This window comes from Pongo pygmaeus, chromosome 18 (assembly GCF_028885625.2).
Source record: "Pongo pygmaeus isolate AG05252 chromosome 18, NHGRI_mPonPyg2-v2.0_pri, whole genome shotgun sequence".
Lineage (NCBI taxonomy): Eukaryota > Metazoa > Chordata > Mammalia > Primates > Hominidae > Pongo > Pongo pygmaeus.
The window spans coordinates 87,007,517-87,027,039 of record NC_072391.2 but is presented as its reverse complement, the minus strand read 5'-3'; the positions used below and the strand labels follow the sequence as shown (position 1 = coordinate 87,027,039).

Below are 19,523 nucleotides of genomic sequence, written 5' to 3'. Positions count from 1 at the left end.
AGCAACAGGCATCAGAACCCTCAGGAACAGCAGAACCAGAAAGCCCAGTCCTTCCACAGACTCCGATCCAGTCCTTCTAGGACAGCCTGGACTTGGTGGATGTTCTATTTTAAAAATTACTAGGCCAGGCACAGTGGCTCATGCCTGTAATCCCAGTACTTTGGGAGGCCGATGCGGGTGGATCACGAGGTCAGGAGATCGAGACCAGCCTAGCCAACATGGTGAAACCCCATCTCTATTAAAAATACAAAAATTAGCCGGGCATGGTGGCACACACCTGTAATCCCAGCTACCTGGGAGGCTGAGGCAGGAGAATCGCTTGAACGCGGGAGGCGGACGTTGCAGTGAGCTGAGATCGCGCACTGCACTCCAGCCTGGGCAAAAGAGCAAGACTCCGACTCAAAAAAATAAAATAAAAAAATAAAAAATTGCTATTCTCAGTCCGGGTGCAGTGGCTCACGCCTGTAATCCCAGCACTTTGGGAGGCCGACGTGGGTGGATCACAAGGTCAGGAGATCAAGACCAACCTGGCTAACACAGTTAAACCCCATCTCTACTAAAAATACAAAAAATTGAGCTGGGCGTGGTAACTCATGCCTGTAATTCCAGCACTTTGGAGGCCGGGGTGGGCGGATCACCTGAAGTCGGGAGTTCGAGACCAGCCTTACCAACATGGAGAACCCCATCTCTACTAAAAAATACAAAATTAGCCAGGCATAGTGGTGCATGCCTGTAATCCCAGCTACTCGGGAGGCTGAGGCAGGAGAATCGCTTGAACCTGGGAGGCGGTGGTTGTGGTGAGCCGATATCGTGCCACTGCACTCCAGCCTGGGTAACAAAGAGTGAAACTCCGTCTCAAAAAAAATACAAATACAAATACAAAAAATTAGCCGGGTGTGGTGGCACAAGCCTGTAGTCCCAGCTACTCGGGAGGCTGAGGGAAGAGAATCACTTGAACTGAGGAGGCAGAGGTTGCAGTGAGCTGAGACTGTGCCACTGCACTTGAGCCTGGGCGAAAGAGTGAGACTCCATCAATAAATAAATAATACTGTTCTCTCGGCCAGGCCTGGCGGCGACAGAGCGAGACTCCATAAATAAATAAATAAATATTACTGTTCTCTCGGCCAGGCCTGACGGTTCATGCTTATAATCTCAGCCTTTTGGGAGGCCGAGGCAGAAGGATCACTTGAAGCCAGAAATTCAAGACCAGCCTGGGCAAAATAGTGAGACCCCATCTCTACTTAAAATAAGTTCTCTTTTTTATTTTTGTTTTTTTCTCTTTTAGACGGAATCTTGCTCTGTCGGTCAGGCTAGAGCGTAGTAGTAGGATCTCAGCTCACTGCAATCTCTGCCTCCCAGGGTCAATCGATTCCCCTGCCTCAGACTCCCAAGTAGCTGGGACTACAGGCAACCGCAGCCACACCCAGTTAATTTTTTGTATTTTTAGTAGAGATGGGGGGGGTTTCACCGTGTTAGCCAGGATGGTCTCGATCTCCTGACCTCATGATCCGCCTACCTCAGCCTCCCTGAGTGCTGGGATTACAAGCATGAACCACTGCACTTGACCTAAAATAAGTTTTAAAAAGTATTGTTCTTGGCTGGGTGTGGTGGTTCACACCAGTAATCCCAGCATTCTGGGAGGCTGAAGCAGGTGGATCACGAGGTCAGGAGTTCGAGACCAAGCCTGGCCAACATGGTGAAACCCCATCTCTACTAGAAATACAAAAATTAGTTGGGCGTGGTGGCGTGTGCCTGTAATCCCAGATACTCGGGATGCTGAGGCAGAACTGCCTGAACCAGAACCTGGGAGGCAGAGGTAGCAGTGAGCCAAGATGGCACCACTGCACTCCAACTTGGGCTACAAAATGAGACTCTGTCTCAAAAATAAATAAGTACATAAATAGATAAGTAGGTAGATAAATAGATAAATAGGTAGATAAGTAGATAGATACATAGATATACAAATAGGTAGGTAGACAGAGAAAGAGAGAGAGGTAGGAAGGTAGGTAGGTAGGTAGGTAAGTAGATAGATACACAGAATTGTTTTCAACATACTGCATACAAGTTTACAAAGCCAAGCAGCTCTAAGATGTGACACTCACAATCCCGTTCCTACCCGAGGCCCCCGAGCCGCACTGTCTCATCTGTGCACCCGTATCTAGCTAAACTATCTGGGTAGCTGCGTTTCTGTTTGGGACAGAGTCTTGCTCTGTCGCCCAGGCTGGAGCACGGTCGTGCGATGTCAGCTCACTGCAACCTCTGCCTCCCAGGCTGAAGTGATTCTCGTGCCTCAGCCTCCAGAGTAGCTGGGATTACAGATGCCCACCACCATGCCTGGCTAGTTTTTGTATTTTTATTAGCGATGGGGTTTCGCTATGTTGGCCAGGCCGGTCTTCATCTCGTGACCTCAAGTGATCCACCCACCTCAGCCTCCCAAAGTGCTGGGATTACAGGTAGCTACGTTTTTTGGAAGCTCCCCTGAGGACTCAAAGTGGGACCTAAGTACTCAGGTGGGGACAGGTGCACAGAGCACACACAGGACAAGAAGCCGGGGGGAAACTGGCCCTGGCCCTCCTAAAACATCCAGGAGCAGCTGCACCAACCACAGTGCTATGGGTTCTGGGGCCCAAACAAGGGCCTTGTGTTTCCCCTCAGCCTGTCAGCAGAGAAAGCTGCGCCACACTGGCCCACACCAGGGTGTTACCAGGCTGCTGGCTGAATGCCAGGAAATGACCTGCAGCTGGCCCAGGGCAGCAGCCGCAGAGGCAACGGCCATTCTCTTCTCCCACGTCCACAGACAAGGCCCCATTCTTCTCTCTTCCTCAGTCCCCTCAGCCCCAAGCACAGGCTTAGAGAAAGACTAGACAGCTGATGAGTGTGTCTCCACAGAAACTGCTGGAACAGAGCCCTGCTCACGGAGGAGCAAGAGGTGGAGACAGGCTGGCCGCCCCTCCCTGCTCTCTGGATGTGGTGAGCAGCCGCAGGCAGAAGCCCCAAGCTCTGCTCCTTCTCACACCACACCCCAGCCACCACCTAGAGCAGTGGAGACATTCACTTTCTGCTGAAAACCCTGCCCCACTGAGGAGCACACATCCTGGTCTAGCACCAGCAAGAGGTGCCTCCTACCTGGGGCCCTGCAAAGGGGCAGGCTTGGCTGAGGTGGGAAGCCCGACCTGGGCCCCACCATGTCGCTGTCCGAAGGAGGCTGGGCCACATCCGTGCTGGGCAGGGTCTTGGTCTCAGCCCCAACTGGGGTCCCTGTCCCTCTACCCTGGGAGGTCTGAGGGGCATCCCCAGGGTTCCACCCTCGGTGCTGGGGCAGCCGTGGCGCCGTCTCTTTGTCCCATGGCCACTTGACTGCCAGCGCACTGTCCAGCAAGAAGGCCTTGCAGCTGGAGCTGGTGTCCATGGTGTAGTCGTGGCCCTGGTCGCAGCCCCACACGACCTGGATGACACCGCAGTACTCGGAGGACAGTGTCCTCTGAAGGTGGGGCAGGGCCCTGCAGCTAGCCGCATGTCCGTGCACCCACCCCACCAAGCCGTGCAGGCACTGGGGGCTTGACGTGATCAGATCCACTGCAGAGAGTCAACAGAGATGTCAGATCCACGGCTGGTCGGCACCCAGCCCACCCTCCACCGGGGGAGGACTCACCCAGACACGCTCCCTCCTCTGCCCCTGTTGGGGGCTGGGCACCGACCCTGCAAAAGGATCAGTGTGACCATGAGCAGGACAAGCAGGCGGAGATTCACAGCGCTCGTCGTACGGGACCCTCTCGAGGTCTCAAACCTCAGCGGTCCCCATAGGTAACCTTCTCTTCCCTCACCCCAGCTCCTCCCAGTTCGTCTCTCCACGACAGTCCCAGGGCTGTTCGCACTGAGCCCGGGCATGGCCCATTCCCCCCACCCAGAGGCTCCCGCCGAGGCATGCCCTGTCCCTCTCTCAGCACCCGTCACACTGCAGTACTGACAGCCTGAACGTGCCCTGAATAGACTAGGGCGTACTTTGCACAAGGCTTCCGGCGACCAGCCGGGGAGACGTTGACCCTCTGCAGGAAGGACTTGAGAAGGCTGTGGCACTGGTAGAACTGAGCATGGCAGTTCTTGCAGACAAACGGAGACAAGGTGGGGTCCTGGCGGACAGCCACACCCAGCAGGCGCTGGAAGTCCCTGACGAGCACGCGCTCCTCTGCGGATGGCCTCTCCATGCTCGCTCCAGGCGCCCTCTCGGAGATGCTGCGCAGGCTTCTCGAGGAAAACTTCCCGTGGCAGAGGCGACAGTGACCCATGGCGAGAGCCTGGCCTGCTCCTGCACAGAGCGGCAAGAAGTGTTAGCAGCTGGCAAAGGAGGCTCCTGAGCACAGGGCGTCCCGGACTCCAGGTCCGAGGGCAGCGCCTGCATCGCCCTTCGCGCGGCTCCCGGACACAGCAAGCAGCTCGGGCGCGCGGCTCTCGGCGGGACAAGCCGCCCTGTGGGGGATGTGGCCGCTGGTCCAAGAAATCTTTCAAATTTCAAAGGCCTCTAAGGCCTCCCCAAAGAAGCAACTTCAAGAGTGAAACCTGGAACTGCACCCTCCTCCCAGCGACCGCGAGACCCGGGGCAGGCGTTGCGCCCTCCAGGAAAGGCCGCGGTTTCCTGTCTGCCAATTGCAGGTGCCGCTTCCTTTCCTGCTCCCCGAAAGCACGAAGCAGGGGAGGCCGATTCCCACGCGCGGGCACCCCAGGGCGACCTGCCCGCTGTGACAGCGCTCCTCACGCCGGGTCCCTTCTGGCCGAGCCCGCGGCCGGGCCGGCGACGCCAGCGTCACGGAGCGCGAGGAAAACCGAGCCGGCCGCCCAGCGCCTATCCAGACGCAGCCCCGAGTCCGCTACGCCCTTGGCCGGGGTGGAGGGGAGGCCGCGCCGGCTTCCGGGCGTCAGTGCAGCTCCGCCCACGCGCAGCCCCTGCCGCGACCCCAGCCCGCCACGCCCGGGCCGCGGACCCACCTGCCTCGTCCGCGCCGTCCTCGCCCGCGTCCCCGCAGGACCCCACTGGGCCCCAGGCGCGCCGCGCCGTCGCCCCGTCCACCCTCGGCCCGCCGCTGAGGGAAGGGCGGCCCCGAGCCCGGCCGCCGCCGCCGCCGTCCGAGGCCCCGCGCTGCCGGGCCGCCCCAGGGGACAGGAAGCGGCCCAGCCGGTCCCGCTTCATGGCAGCGGAGGACGCCAGCAGAACCCCGCGGGTGCTGCCCGGCCCGAGGTTCCTAGAGGACCCGGCGTTCGGCTCCGCTCGGCGCGCTGGAAGCGAGGCGGGGCGGGGGAGGGGCGGAGCGAGAAGCAAAGTGAGGCGGGCGGGGCGGGCCAGGGGCCAGGGGCGGGACCCCTCCGGCCTAGGTTCCACCCGCGGTGCCAGCGTCCCAGCTCCTACCGCTCCCCTCTCCGGCCCGAGGGCGGCCGTGCCCGCCGCGGTCGCCAATGGAGCGCTGGCCTGGGGCGGGGCGGGGCGGTGGGCGGAGGGGCTCGCCGAGACCTCACGACGAGTCCTCCAGGGAGAGGCGACGCGGCCCTCCCCGCCTCTTACCGTGGGAGACGGAGGCGCGGGGCGGGCGGCGCCGGCGGAGGCCACGCGGCGCGCAGGTGGCGGGCGGGCTGCAGAAAGGGGAGGGGGGCCGGGGTCTCACGTAGAGAGGGGCCTGGCTGCCGCGGTTAGACGCCCATGGCAACTCCGTGAGGGGCCCTTCTCGCCAGCCCCGTCTCAAGACGGCGAAGGGGCCCGGCCCCGTCGCGACAACCCACCAGGGCTCTGCCGCCCCCGCCACTAACACCCGTGGGGCCCGAACTACGCGCGGAGGGGGCCCGTCGCCGGAAGTGCGGCCGCGTCCCTTCCGGAGGTCCGCTGCTCGGGTGGCTCCCGCACCCGCGCCGGCTGCGTTCCTGGCCCCCGGCCGCCCGTCCAGCCCCTCGGCTACGGCCGCCGCTTCCCCCGTCCGGCGCCATGGCCGCTGCGGCCGGGGACGGCACAGTGAAGCCGCTGCAGAGCGCCATGAAGCTCGCCAATGGGGCCATCGAGCTGGACACCGGCAACCGGCCCCGGGTGAGGCGGGGCGGGGGCGGGGCTTGGCCGCTGAGGGTGGCCCCTGGAGGGACCCCCGCCCGGGGAGGGCGAGGACCGGGCCGGCTCAGGCTGGAGACATGGGGGCGGGCGCCAACCGGGACCCCGGACCGCGGTTCCCGGGCGAGGACGGGGGCGGGGCGCAGCCGGGCGTGCAGTGACCTTGGACAGCTCAGATCCTGCGGGCCTCGGCTTTCCAGTCCGCTCGCTGAGCCCGTGCATCAGAGCCTGGGCTCCACCTGTAGAGGAGATGCAGCAGGAGGGTCCGCCAGGCCACCTTCCAAAACCCGAGTGACGAGCAGGTCCATGCGTTCGTGCATTTTTCTGGGCAGAGATGGTAGATTTAATCCGGTTGCCCACAGGGACGGCATCCAGAGAAGGCCACATGCCCGCTCATTTGTGATGCTGTTTGCAGTCGTCTTAGGAAGGAAAAGCAGGCCGGAGGGGTGTGGCCCGTTCCTGAGATGGGGCCGAATCTAAGGTTGGCAACCAGGTAGACAAGCCGGCCCAGCCACACCTGGCTGCCCAAGGAGGGAAGGAGCCTGCCTGTGCCTAGGAGAAGCCTCGTTCCTGAATCTGCTGCTTTCCCTAAGTTGGTTTTTAGGGCAGCAGGTGCCCCCGCAAGTCAGAAATCCTGCCTGGATTATATTTTGTCTTTCTCTCTGACGCATAGATTTAAAGATAGGTAACTTAACAGCTGGGGATAAAACAAAAAAAACACCATATTGCTGGGCGCCGTGGTTCACGCCTGTAATCCCGACACTTTGGGAGGCCCAGGCGGTGGATCACCTGAGGTGAGGCGTTTGAGACCAGCCTGGCCAACATGGTGAAACCCCGTCTCTACTAAAAATACAAAAATTAGCTGGGTGTGGTGGTGCACACCTGTAATCCTAGCTACTTGGGAGGCTGAGGTACAAGAATCACTTGAACCCAGGAGGCAAAGTTTGCAGTGACTTGAGATCCTGCCACTGCACTCCAGCCTGGGCGACAGCGTGAGACTCTGTCTCAACAAAACAAAACAAACCACCATACTATGGTTCCGATGACCTGTACCTTGTCAGAGGGGTCACACAGCCTTGAAAGGTAACAGTTCTAGGCTCCTGTGTGCACTGGGAATACATAACTCTTGGGTTCTGGGAAAGGGATTTCTCGGAACTTAAGCCGGGAAGTGATTTGAAAACTTCCAGTATCACTCCCTTTATCCTCTCAGGAAGTATTTTTTTTAAGCCACTTAATGAATCACCCTTGAGTTGCACAAGAAGGAAATGTTGCATAGAATGAAAAATGACAGCAAACTGCTGAGGTCACTTCCCCAGGCCCACTGAATATCAGTTCCTGTGCTAGAGAGAAAGGCAGTGAGAGGAGAAAAATGAGGTCCAGCTCGTCCCTGGCTCTCTCTCTCTCAGGTCCTGATGTCTTTTCCAAATCTGGAGAGCGGCGATGCTGCCTGTGCCCTGGGCAGAAAACCGTGTTCCGGCTGCAGCTAACCACTGCAGGCTCAATGTCTCTGGGTGTATCTCAGAGATAAGCAGGTGGTGGTGTTCCTTGCTTATCCCACAAGGGCACCTGGCCGGAATAATGGAGTCACTTCCCTCCACTGGCCTGACCCCACTCTTTCTCTTTCCTGGACACAGGAGGCATACACGGAATACCTGAGGAGCATCCACTATATCTCCCAGGTGTTACTAGAAGAAGTGGAAACCACTAAAGGTATGGCTCAGCCAGCCGGGCACGGTGGCTCACGTCTGTAATCCCAGCACCGTGGGAGGCAGAGGCGGGCTATCACCTGAGGTCAGGAGATTGAAACCATCCTGGCTAACATGGTGAAACCCCGTCTCTACTAAAAATCTAAAAAATCAGCGGGGCCTGGTGGCGGGTGTCTGTAGTCCCAGTGACTCGGGAGGCTGAGGCAGGAGAATTGCTTGAACCCAGGAGCGGAGGTTGCAGTGAGCCGAGATCACTCCATTGTACTCCAGCCTGGAACAAGAGCGAAACTCCATCTCAAAAAAAAAAAAAAAAAAAAAAAAGGCATGGCTGAGCCCTGTTGCTTCCTCCATGCCGGACAAATTGTGGGCATCCTAGCCCTTGATGGGTGCCAGGCTTCGGTCGGGGTCTCTTGTATCCTTCCAGCCTGACCATTTGTAGCAGGTGGACCAGCCCACACTCAGTGTGATGTAGTGGCAGGAAGGGACCAGTGTTGTGGGTAAGAAGATGGAGATTGGTGTGTGGCAAGACACTGGCTCCAGTGAGCGGCACAGACGTGGGGCAGCATTCCAGCAGTGGGGTGTGCAAAGGCCTTGAAATAGGAGTGGGTGGGGTGGGGCTGTGTGCATGCCTTGGGTGGAACTGGGGCCGTTCTGGTGTGCAGGGAATCTTGAAGAGGCTTTGAGCTTTGATGGAGAGGACAGCCTGGGAGTGGAGCCTCAGGTGAGGACTGAGGATGGCAGTGGCCAGACCACCCAGGATGGGAGCAGTAAACGGCCTGGGGATGTGTCTTGAAGGTGGAACAGAGCAGACTTGCAGGAGGCAGATGGAGACAGGAGCAAACTGGCAAGGAGAGGAATAGAAAGTTCCACAATGAACACATTAAGTTTGCGGGGCCAGCATTCACTGGACATAGGAGCAGCGGTCAGGGGAAGCTAACAGTTGCCCCGGCTCCCTAGGGAGCCGGTGAGCTCGGCTGAGCTCTGGCACTCCAAGATTGAGGAGTTGGGTGGAGGAGTGTCAGAGGATCCCCTGGGGAGAGCAAAGTCCCAGAAGACAGAGGAACTCCAGTAGCCCACCGTGTCTGGCAAGGTGGGGACGGGTAAGGGCAGTTTCCGGGGGAAGTCGGGCTAAATCAGGGCGGGATGAGAAAATGGGAGTCTGTGAGAAGTTTTCTGTGAAAGGCGGCAGGGAGGTGGGTCAGGCGCTGGGGCAGTGGGTCCAGGGGCGAGTCACAGAGAGGCAGCTCCCACGGTGTGCAGAAGGGCTGTGTGAGCAGGCCCATGGTCGCGCAGAGGTGCTCCATGCCAAGCTACGGGAAGGCAGGACTTTGGCGACACAGCCAGTGGGAGATGGGTGAGGCGATCCCCTCAGCACGTCCTTGTCTCCGTAAAACGGCCACTTCCCAGAGGCCTGCAGTTGGAAGTGAAGCTGAGTGAGCAGTAAAGGCGCCGTGCAGGGTCGAGGCTCTGACAGGCCTTGATGAGGGACACACAGACTTAGCAGGCTCAAGAGGCAAAACCAGGGCAGATGATTAGAGATGAGTGGGTGGGGGGACTTGCCTGGGGTCCATGGTGGGGGCAGGGGGCTTGCCTGGGGTCCATGAGGAATAGTCAGCTTGCCCGGGGTCAGTGAGGGGTCGGGGGGGGCAGTGGGCTTGCCTGGGGTCAGTGAGGGGTGGTTGGGACAGTGGGCTTGCCTGGGGTCAGTGGGGGGACGGGAGGGACAGTGGCTTGCCCGGGGTCAGTGAGGGGTTGGGGGGGCAGTGGACTTGCCCAGGGTCAGTGAGGGGACGGGGGGGCAGTGGGCTTGCCCAGGGTCAGTGAGGGGACGGGGGGGCAGTGGGCTTGCCCAGGGTCGGTGGGGGGACGGGGGGGGCAGTGGGCTTGCCCAGGGTCAGTGAGGGGTCGGGGGGGCAGTGGGCTTGCCCGGGGTCAGTGGGGGTGGTGAGGGGGGCAGTGGGCTTGCCCAGGGTCAGTGATGGGACGGGGGAGCAGTGGACTTGCCTGGCTTTTCCGTTGCCTCATTTTATCTCAGCAGTAGATAACAGTGATAGAGCCGACTGTGACCAGCCTTCTTGTCCCTCCCCCAGAAGCTGGAGAAACTGTGCCCCCCGACACCTCCAAGATGCTGAAGTTAGCACAGCAGTGTCTGGAGAGGGCCCAGTCGACGGCCGCCAAGCTTGGTGGGTCTCCTGCAGTAGGTGGCTCTCCTGGGGCATCCCCCAAGCCCGCATCTCCTCTGTGGGATGTGACCCACCGCCTCACCCCTGGCTACCAATGGCTTGCAGGGAAAACACGCCTGAAGCCAACCATGCCTGCAGCTGCTCCCATCCCCCAGCCTGCCGGCCGACACCGCCGTGTATGCTCCGACGAAGGAGGAAAGCTCTCTCCTTTTCTGCCACCCGAGATCTTCCAGAAGCTTCAGGGGGCAGAGTCACAAAGCTGTAAGAAGTAAGATGGGCAAGATGGGAGGTGGGACGAGCCTGGGATTGGGTTTTTGAGGCTGAGAAAGATGAGCTGATGACAGCGATTTTTTTTTTTTTTTTGAGACAGAGTCTTACTCTGTCGCCCAGGCTGGTATGCAGTGGCGCGATCTTGGCTCACTGCAACCTCCGCCTCCTGGGTTCACACCATTTTTCTGCCTCAACCTCCCGAGTAGCTGGGACTACAGGCACCCGCCACCACGCGTGGCTAATTTTTTGTATTTTTAGTAGAGACGGGATTTCGCCGTGTTAGCCAGGATGGTTTCGATCTCCTGACCTCGTGATCCGCCTGCCTCGGCCTCCCACAGTGCTGGGATTACAGGCGTGGGCCACCACACTCGGCCTCCCATAGTGCTGCGATTAGAGGTGTGAGCCGCTGCGCCCGGCCTGACAGCGAATGTTTTTAAAATGGGTCCCAGAATGGGAATATCCTCTTGCCTGACACAAGCAAATGCAGGCGGCGCGGTGGCTCACGCCTGTAATCCCGGCACTGTGGGAGGCCAAGGCGAGCGGATCACCTGAGGTCAGGAGTTCCTGACCAGCCTGGCCAACATGGTGAAACCCCGTCTTTACTAAAAATACAAAAATTAGCTGGCCGTGGTGGTGTGCACCTGTAATCCCAGCTACTCAGGAGGCTGAGTCAGGAGAATCGCTTGAGCCTGGAAGGTGGAGGTTGCAGTGAGTGAAGATTGTGCCACTGCACTCCAGCCTGGGCAACAAGAGTGAAACTCCGTCTCAAAAAAAAAAAAAAAAAAATTAGGCATAGGGGTGTGCCCCTGTAGTCCCAACTACTAGGGAGGCTGAGGTGGGAGACTCACTTGAGCCTGACAGGTTGAGGGTGCAGTGAGCCGTGCTTGTGCCAGTGCACTCCAGTCTGGGCAACAAAATGAGACTCTGTCGTAAAAAAAAAAAAAATGGCCGGGCGCGGTGGCTCACGCCTGTAATCCCAGCACTTTGGGAGGCCAAGGTGGGTGGATCATGAGGTCAGGAGATTGAGACCATCCTGGCCAACAAGGTGAAACCCCGTCTCTACTAAAAATACAAAAAATTAGCCGGGCGTGGTGGCGGGCACCTATAGTCCCAGCTACTCAGGAGGCTGAGGCAGGAGAATCCCTTGAACCCAGGAGGCAGAGGTTGCAGTGAGTTGAGATTGCGCCACTGCACTCCAGCCTGGGCGACAGAGAGAGACTCCGTCTCAAAAAAAAAAAAAAAAAAAAAAAAAAAGATTTAGCTGGGAACAAGAATAAGTTATATATCTGTATATATGTAGAAATCCATACATACAAAACTGAGCAGACAAGTTTATAACAGCAGAGCAGACATAGCTGAAGAGCAAGTTCATATATTGGAAAAAAGATCAAAAGATAGCCAGAATGAATTACAGAAACAAAAAATAAAGACAGAAAACAAGAGATGGAAACCCTAACGTGTTCACTGGAGTTCCAGAAAGAAAATGGGAGGGAGGCCAAGGCAGGCGGATCACAAGGTCAGGAGTTCAAGACCAGCCTGGCTAACATGGTGAAACCGCATCTCTACTAAAAATACAAAAATTAGCCGGGCGTGGTGGTGCGTGCCTGTAATCCCAGCTACTTGGGAGGCTGAGGCAGGAGAATCGCTTGAACCCAGGAGGTGGAGGTTGCAGTGGGCCAAGATCGTGCCACTGCACTCCAGCCTAGCAACAGAGCGAGACTCCGTCTCAAAAAAAAAAAGAAAAGAAAAAAGAAAGAAAATGGGAGAGAGGCATTATTAGAAGTTAGAATGGCAGACAGTTGTCTAGAACTGATGAAAGATACAAAGACACAAATGCAAAAAGCCCAGTGACTCCCAAGTGGGAGAGACAAGAAGGGTCCACTCCTCCTGCCCCTGCTCTGGCGGTGCCTGGCTTCCCAGTCCCCTTGTTTCTGCAATGTGGCTTCAGGGCAGGGTGGCCAGGTGTCAGGCTCTGTCTTTCCTCCTCCTTGTCCTCCGCTGTCACTGACAGTGGGAAGGTACGAGGGAACAAAGCTTTCAAGGTGGAGTGGCTGTTGGGAACTGTATAAAGGAGACAGGACACTTCTTCCTTTCATGGGTCACAAACTCATCTAGCTGTTTGACCCATATAGTGAAAGCAGGGGTGTCCAATCTTTTGCCTTCCCTGGGCCACACTGGAAGAATTGTCTTGGGCCACACATAAAATACACTAACACTAACAACAGCTGATGAGCTTAAAAAAAAAAAATTGCAAGGCTGGGCGCAGTGGCTCCCGCCTGTAATCCCAGCACTTTGGAAGGCCAAGGCGGGCAGATTACCTGAGGTCAGGAGTTCGAGATCAGCCTGGCCAACATGATGAAACCCCATCTCTACTAAAAAATACAAAAATCAGTTGGGTGTGGTGGCACATGCCTGTAATCCCAGCTACTCGGGAGGCTGAGGCAGGAGAATCACTTGAACCCAGGAGGCGGAGGTTGCAGTGAGCCGAGATTGTGTCACTGCACTCCAGCCTGGGCAACAGAATGAGACTCTGTCTCAGAAAAAAAACGAAAAACAAAAAAAAGCCAGAAAAAAAAATTGCAAAAACTCAGTGATTTTTATTTTTTGAGACACAGTATCTATCACCCAGGCTGGAGTGTAGGCACATGCCACCACACCCGGCTAATTTTTTATATTTTTAATAGAGACTGGGTTTCACCATGTTAGCCAGGATGGTCTCAATCTCCTGACCTCATTATCCGCCCGCCTCATCCTCCCAAAGTGCTGGGATTACAGGCGTGAGCCACCACGCCCGGCCCTCAGTGATGTTTTAAGAAAGTTTAGGAATTTGTGTTGGGCCACATTCGAACTCATCCAGCCTTGGATTGTTGCACAAGCTTGCTTTAACAAGATTCATACTGTTGCCAAACACATATAACTGATCTCCATAGAAGTCCAGTGGTCCAGCTTCTCTTGAAACACCAAAAGTCCTGGCAATACCAAAACCTGTGTTTTCTTTCTTTTTGTTGTTTTTTGTTTTGGTTTTGTTTTTTTGAGACAGAGTCTCACTGTCACCCCGGCTGGAGTGCAGTGGCCAGATCTCGGCTCACTGCATCGCCTCCCGGGATCAAGCAGTTCTGCCTCAGCCTCCGGAGTAGCTGGGATTACAAGCGCGCGCCACCACACCCAGCTAATTTTTGTATTTTAGTAGAGACAGAGTTTCACCATGTTGGCCAGGCTGGTCTTGAACTTCTGACCTCAGGTGATCCGCCCGGCCTTAGCCTCCTAAAGTGCCGGAATTACAGGTGGGAGCCACTGCACTTGGCCAAAACCTGTGTTTTGGAAGGGCAGGCACCCCAGATGGCTCCCTCCTCCTCCTCCTCACCGGCTGGCCTCAGAGCAATCCGGGAGGATGAGAGAGGCTCCTCTGGTGTCCAGATACCACTGGGCTTCCTGGGGTCTAGACAGCAGTTTGTCACATTTCCAGAGAGCTGACGCCACTGGAGGAGGCCTCCCTGCAGAATCAGAAGCTGAAGGCTGCGTATGAGGCCCGAATGGCCCGGCTAGACCCCAGCCAGGCCATGCAGAAGACATCCCTGGTGAGTGGGGGCTAGGGAGGGCCTGGGGGTGCGTGGGCGCGGGGTAGAGGGGAGTCGGCCTTACTCCCTCCTTCCCCTCCCCAGACCCTCTCTCTACAGCGGCAGATGATGGAGAACCTAGTGATTGCCAAAGCCCGGGAGGAGACAGCACCCTTTCTGACCACGCTGGTGGTCCCTGAGGGGAAACTCAGTGTGGCCTTGAGCCAAGGGCAAAGAAGGGGGCAGCGAGGGGAGCGGAGGTTCCAGAGTCGGGGTACAGGGCTGAGGGGCTTCCCGCTTTGCAGAGGCATGGCCTCAGGGGAAGGCCTGGCCGCCGTCCCCCAGGCGCTCTGGCCCGGCCCTCGTGGCTTGAGCGCAGGCTGCCTTCTGCCCCAGAAGCCTTACCTGGGGATAGCCCCTCACTAAGGGGGGTCCCTGGGACGTCCCGGCCTCTCCGGGTGTGGGACGGGGTTGGGAACCGAGGGCCCGCTCAGATCCGACGCTCGGCCCCTTGACTCTGCACCCAGCTCCAGAGAAAGATGGAGGAGCGCCGGCTGCGGCTCCAGGAGGCCGCCAACAGGTGGGACTCCTGCACGCCCCTGGGGCCGCTGCGGGGAGGGCCTGGCACCGGGACCCACCGCGTGCCTTTCTCCCCAGGAGGTTTTGCAGCCAAGTCGCGCTGACCCCGGAGGAACGGGAGCAGCGGGCCCTTTACGCCGCCATCTTGGAGTACGAACAGGACCATGTGCGTCCCCCACGGGCCAGGCTTTGTAGGAGGAGCCCAGCGAGAGGGGCGGAGTCAGAGCCGCGTGGGGGGGGGCAGTGGGGGGCGGGGCCAGAGGCTGTTGGGGGGGGCCTCAGTGAGGGGGCGGGGCCAGAGGCCGTGGGGGCCAGTGAAGGGGGCGGGGCCAGAGGCCGTGGGGGCCAGTGAAGGGGGCGGGGTCAGAGGCGTGTGGGCGGGCCCGGTGAGGGGCGGGGTCAGAGGCGTGTGGGCGGGCCCGGTGAGGGGCGGGGCCAGAGCTACGTGGGGCGGGGCACAGGGAGGAGGCGAGGCCAGGGGTCGCGTGGGAGGGTCCCAGCGAGGAAGGTAGGGCCAGGGCCGACGTGGGAGGGTCCGGGCCGCGTGGGAGGGTCCCAGCGAGGAGGGAGGGTCCCAGCGAGGGGGCAGGGCCAGGGTTCGCCTAAGGTTTCCCTCGGGTGGGGGCGGGGGCGGGGGCGGGGGCGGGGGCGGGGGCGGGTCGCGGGGCCTGCTGGCGCTGGGTCTCCTGCACCCCAGGATGGGCTCCCACAGTCTCTAGGGGTCGGCATTGGTGGGAGATGAGGCGCGTCCGGTCGTGGCGGACCCACCGTGATTTCCTTCAAGGCCCCCTGTCCCGTAGGACTGGCCGAAGCACTGGAAGGCCAAGCTCAAGAGGAATCCGGGGGACCTGTCACTCGTGACCAGCCTGGTCTCACACCTGCTCAGGTAGCTGGACCCTCAGGCCCCACAGAACCCCTGCGCACCGGCCTTGGGCACCTCTGCCTGGTGCCAGGTGCCGGAGAGGAGCTGGACTGACACAGGGAGCCTGTGCCCCGGCCACGTGGACACCGCAGCTCCGTTTGCGCTGAGAGCGTTTCCTCGGCTTCTCCAACCTCCCCAATGGGGGCGGGGGGCAGACTTTCTAACATTCGCTGTCAGGAGGTAATGCAAGTCACTTCTCTGAAACCAGGCATAGCGTGGCACCTGTGGATGCCACGGAGAGGCCGAGGTGGCCGCGTTCTCACGCCCTCCTCTCCCGCAGCCTTCCCGACCACCCGATCGCGCAGCTCCTGAGGCGGCTGCAGTGCTCCGTGTACAGCGCCTTGTATCCCGCTGTAAGCAGAACAGCCACGCCAGCCCCAGGCTGCTGCCCCCCGACCGCCAACCCCGGAAGCCGACGGCTGCGGCCCTCGCAGAGCCTCCATTGCATGCTGTCCCCGCCCGAGTCCAGCGCAGCCCCGCGGCCCCAGGACAGTCCCCCCACACCCCCACTCCAACCCGGCCCCGTGGGGTCTCCCTCACCCCTGGGGGACGCCGCATCTGGACTGCCAGACAAGGACAGCTCGTTCGAGGACCTGGAGCAGTTCCTGGGGACATCTGAGCGGCAGGGCCGGGACCGTGGGGTACAGCCGGAGCCCCAGCTGCAGCAGCTGAAGAGCGCTGTGGAGGAGATCCACAACGCCATAGGTGAGGCCAGGCCCTCACTGGGAGAGCCACTGCAGCTCTTCACCCCTGCTTATTGGTCCATTTCAAGTTTCTGTTTGGGGAAGTGTCTGTTGATCAGAGACTCTGATCAGACGTCCACCCAGCTCACGCCTCAGCCCTTCTCATTTTGGAAATAGAGTGGTAGAGACGGGGTTTCACCATGTTGGTCAAGCTGTTTTCAAACTCCTGACCTCAGGTGATCTGTCCACCTCGGCCTCCCAAAGTGCTGGCATTACAAGTGTGAGCCACCGTTCCCAGCCCAGAGTTTTCTAAGAACCACTGAGGGAGGCCCAACAGTCCAGGCGGCATTCTCGCTGTGCTGCCCACACACTAAGGAACTTGGTCAGGGTCCCCATTCACAGGGGGTTGAATCTAAAGTCTTCCCTGGTTCCTGCAGTTTTGGGTAAAGGCCCTTTTGAGAAAAGGATCATTCTCCGGTTTCTTCTCAGGCTGCTGGCCCAACAGGGCAGCAGCTGTAGGTGACAGTTTCCAGTCCCGGGCCGAGGAGGGTCAGGGGTGGGTGCAGGAGGCTTGAAGGCGGTGGAAAGAGGACCAAACGGGGCCGTCTCCCCATTGCTCCTGGACACTGCCAGTTGTTCTGCCTCTCAGAGAGCTTGCTTGGGCAGAGAAAGGCCCCATGGCTTAGAGCCACTTGACCCAGCAGGGGAGGAGCCTCTGTGGACGTCCCCGGCTCTGTTCCCAGCAGACAGGCTGCTCTCGCTGACCCTTCTGGCCTTCGAAGGCCTAAACACAGCTGCCTCCAAGGACCGCTGCCTGGCCTGTATTGAGGAGCCCTTTTTCTCCCCTCTGTGGCCTCTGCTGCTGGCCTTGTACAGGTATGGACCCAACCGTATAACCACTCGCGTGGCCTAGTGTCTCCCAGCCCAGTCCCCCAGGAGGCCTGCCCTGCTCCCCGGCACTGTCTGCTCCCCTCCATCCCCAAGACTCGTGTTTGCTCCCCCTAGCCTGTGCTTTACCCTGAGGCCATCCTCAGGGGCTTCCAGTTTGCAGGTAGGACTATTGCCACCCTCCCGTGCCTGGGGTCTTGGCAACACTGGGGCTTTTTGCTTGAGATACGTAGCCAGTTTTCTCCAGGAATGAGCTCCAGCCACAGCCCTGCTTCTGTCCCCAGGGCAAGGTCCCTGGGGCAGCTTAGCCTGGCCTCTCTCTGCCCCAGGAGCGTGCACCGAGCCCGGGAGGCTGCCCTGAGCAGGAGCATGGAGCTCTACAGGAATGCACCCCCCACTGCCATTGGCATCCCCACCAAGCTCCTCCCCCAGAACCCTGAGGCCAAGGGGGCCACTGGCTACCCGTACTGCGCAGCGGCCCAGGAGCTCGGACTGCTGGTTCTGGAGAGCTGTCCCCAGAAGAAGCTGGAGTGCATAGGTTAGCCGGTTCGAGAGGCTGGGGGAGGGACAGGCTCACATCCCAGTAGGTGACCTGGAGCCTGTGTTTTCACCACTGAGCTTCTCTTCTCACGTGCCGGTGGGGAGGTTGGGGGACCAGAACAAAAGTGGTGTCTGAGCAATATCCCCAGGGTCACCGCAGCTCTTCCCAGCCGTGCACATCAGGAGGTGGGTGGGTGGGTGGGCGGGGTATAAGGGGTGGCTCAGGCTGCCGGGTGGAGTTAACTGCCCCTGAAACCCCGTCTGTGGCACAGTGCGGACCCTACGGATCATCTGTGTCTGTGCGGAAGACTACTGCCCCACCCCGGAGGCCACACCCCAGGCCGGGCCCCAGCCCATCGCTGCAGCTGCCATGTGAGTCCCAGGAGGGCGAGATGTGGCCAGGGAGGAAGGGCCCTAGAAAGGCAATGGTCACGGGAGGGACCTGCCCCTTAGCCTTGTGCCAGCCGGCTGCACTGTAGAAGCAGGAGGGCCGTGTGGGCCCAGCCCTGGCTCCACAGTGTGGGAGCTCCCTTTAGGGACAGCCTCACCATGCCCAGCTGGCTTCCTGTGCCTCTGGGCAGGAGGGCACAGAGATGGCGGCCAGCACGGCCAGGATGGCTCCACAGCTGCTGGGTTTGCGGAGTGAGAGGCCCCTGGCCCCAACCCAAGGCCGCTGTGCCCTCCCAACAGTGGTGCCGATGACCTGCTGCCCATCCTGTCCTTCGTGGTGCTGAGGAGCGGCCTCCCTCAGCTGGTGTCGGAATGCGCGGCCCTGGAGGAGTTCATCCACGAGGGGTAGACCCTGGCGGGTCAGGGTGGGGGTCTCTGTGTGAAGAGCAGGGACCTCATCCCTCAACCTAAACGGTGGTTGTCAGTGGCAGCTGGGGAGGGCAGCGTGTGGCTCCATCACAGCCATGCCTTTGGGCAGCCCCTGTGGGTCCACCTGTGCAGAGATGCAGAGTGCCTGCTGCCGCATGTCCCATGGCCCTTTGCTTAGCTCAGCCTCTCCCAGACAGCAGGAGCTGGGGGCTGTCCCCTGAGCAACATCTGCCTGAGGGGGCAGGGGAATGGGGATCGAGTGCCATCCCTGGCTCTGCCGTCCAAGGACGAGCACAGAGTGGGTGGGAAAGGCCTCCTCTAGCCCAGCCGTCCTGACAGCCCCACCTGCACACCCTCAGCACCCAGGTCCTGAACTGGGAGGGCAGACACTACCTTCTGGAGGGCCGGGGGTGTCCTGTTCATCCAGATGACACCGGCTGCCCCTGCCATCCGTGCAGGTACCTAATCGGAGAGGAAGGCTACTGCCTGACATCACTGCAGAGTGCCCTGAGCTACGTGGAGCTCCTGCCCCGGGGAGGCCTGGCCAAGTAGTAGAGCCAGAGCCCAGGGCCCCTGCAGGGCCTGGCCTCGCCTCCCAGGGTTGTCTCTCCTACACCTGGAGCCATGGGATCTACTGAGGACCATCCTGGAGCCTCACACTGCTCTGCGCATGGCGGCAGCTCTGTGTGCTCCCAGAGCACTGTGGTGTGCTCTCCAGCTCTTCCCCTTCCTCACCTCACATCGGACCCTGGAGCTTGGGGTTGGCACCTCTGCCCCAACAGAATGGGGCTGAATCACCTCCAGGAGGAACCAGGCCCTGCTCTCCTGTGTAGGCCTCAGAGAGGCCGAGAAGGGAAGCTTTGGGCTTCGGTGGGTGCAGGCTCAGCGATGAGCATCTGGCTGGGGCAGCTCCTGGGGAGCATCAGGGAAGAGGGGGCCATGAGCCAGCCAGCGGTGGAGACGGCAGTCCAGTTTCTCTCCCCTCTGACTCCTAGAAGGGGAGTTGTAGCCCCATGAACTAGTTTCTTGTCTGGGTCAGGAACAAGGCCCGGCTGGGGCCTGGGGTGCAGCTGGTGTGAGGGTGTGCTGTTTGCTGATGGGCAGGGACACCCCTGTGGGGCCTGAGGCTCTGAGCCCAGGACATTTCCTGCCCCTTGCTTACCTTGGCTGTGGGCTGTGAACATTCCAGGACCCTGGGCATCTTATCTAGGTCCGTGCAGCCTAAGGGTCAGCCCTCTTGACTGTCACATGCTGCCCCCACCCAGCCTAAAATAAAGAGCTCACTGCTGTG

General features: G+C 59.5%; 2 protein-coding genes across 15 annotated transcripts in view; one reads left to right on the top strand and one right to left on the bottom strand.

Moving 5' to 3' along the window:
- Positions 1-14,335, bottom strand: part of ZNF276 (zinc finger protein 276) — a 26,659-nt gene extending 12,324 nt beyond the window's left edge. The window contains exons 1-4 of one of the 5 annotated variants that reach the window (XM_063654622.1): positions 14,207-14,335; positions 4,003-4,306; positions 3,653-3,699; positions 3,127-3,576 (exon numbers count right to left, since the gene is read on the bottom strand). In XM_063654622.1, coding sequence (XP_063510692.1) covers positions 3,127-3,576; positions 3,653-3,699; positions 4,003-4,286 — 781 coding nt within the window. In that variant the 5' untranslated portion in view covers positions 4,287-4,306; positions 14,207-14,335. The other 4 variants (XM_063654620.1, XM_063654619.1, XM_063654618.1 and 1 more) reach the window with 4 other exon arrangements.
- VPS9D1 (VPS9 domain containing 1) lies at positions 5,895-19,523 on the top strand. Of its 10 annotated transcripts, none has more exons than XM_054455479.2 (16): positions 6,222-6,387; positions 7,720-7,795; positions 8,454-8,512; positions 9,882-9,974; positions 10,080-10,235; positions 13,711-13,822; positions 13,907-13,969; positions 14,329-14,381; positions 14,459-14,546; positions 15,181-15,266; positions 15,583-16,007; positions 16,732-16,861; positions 17,203-17,411; positions 17,686-17,785; positions 18,104-18,208; positions 18,691-19,523. In XM_054455479.2, the coding sequence occupies exons 3-16, from the start codon at positions 8,481-8,483 to the stop codon at positions 18,782-18,784; spliced, it is 1,746 nt and encodes a 581-aa protein (XP_054311454.1). In that variant the 5' UTR covers positions 6,222-6,387; positions 7,720-7,795; positions 8,454-8,480; the 3' UTR covers positions 18,785-19,523. The 10 variants fall into 10 exon arrangements, with proteins under 10 accessions (XP_054311448.1, XP_054311449.1, XP_054311447.1 ...); XM_063654615.1 differs by having other exon boundaries at positions 16,690-16,861; XM_063654617.1 differs by having other exon boundaries at positions 10,080-10,242; positions 16,690-16,861.

What these genes read in the sequence shown, in the direction of transcription:
- VPS9D1 (XM_054455472.2), top strand. Translation starts at nt 5,969, where the DNA reads ATGGCCGCTGCGGCCGGGGACGGCACAGTGAAGCCGCTGCAGAGCGCC. An exon ending in GAGTCACAAAGCTGTAAGAA is followed by an intron (nt 10,243 to 13,710) that starts GTAAGATGGGCA and finishes TCACATTTCCAG; the next exon opens with AGAGCTGACGCCACTGGAGG. An exon ending in CCAAAGCCCGGGAGGAGACA is followed by an intron (nt 13,970 to 14,328) that starts GCACCCTTTCTG and finishes CTCTGCACCCAG; the next exon opens with CTCCAGAGAAAGATGGAGGA.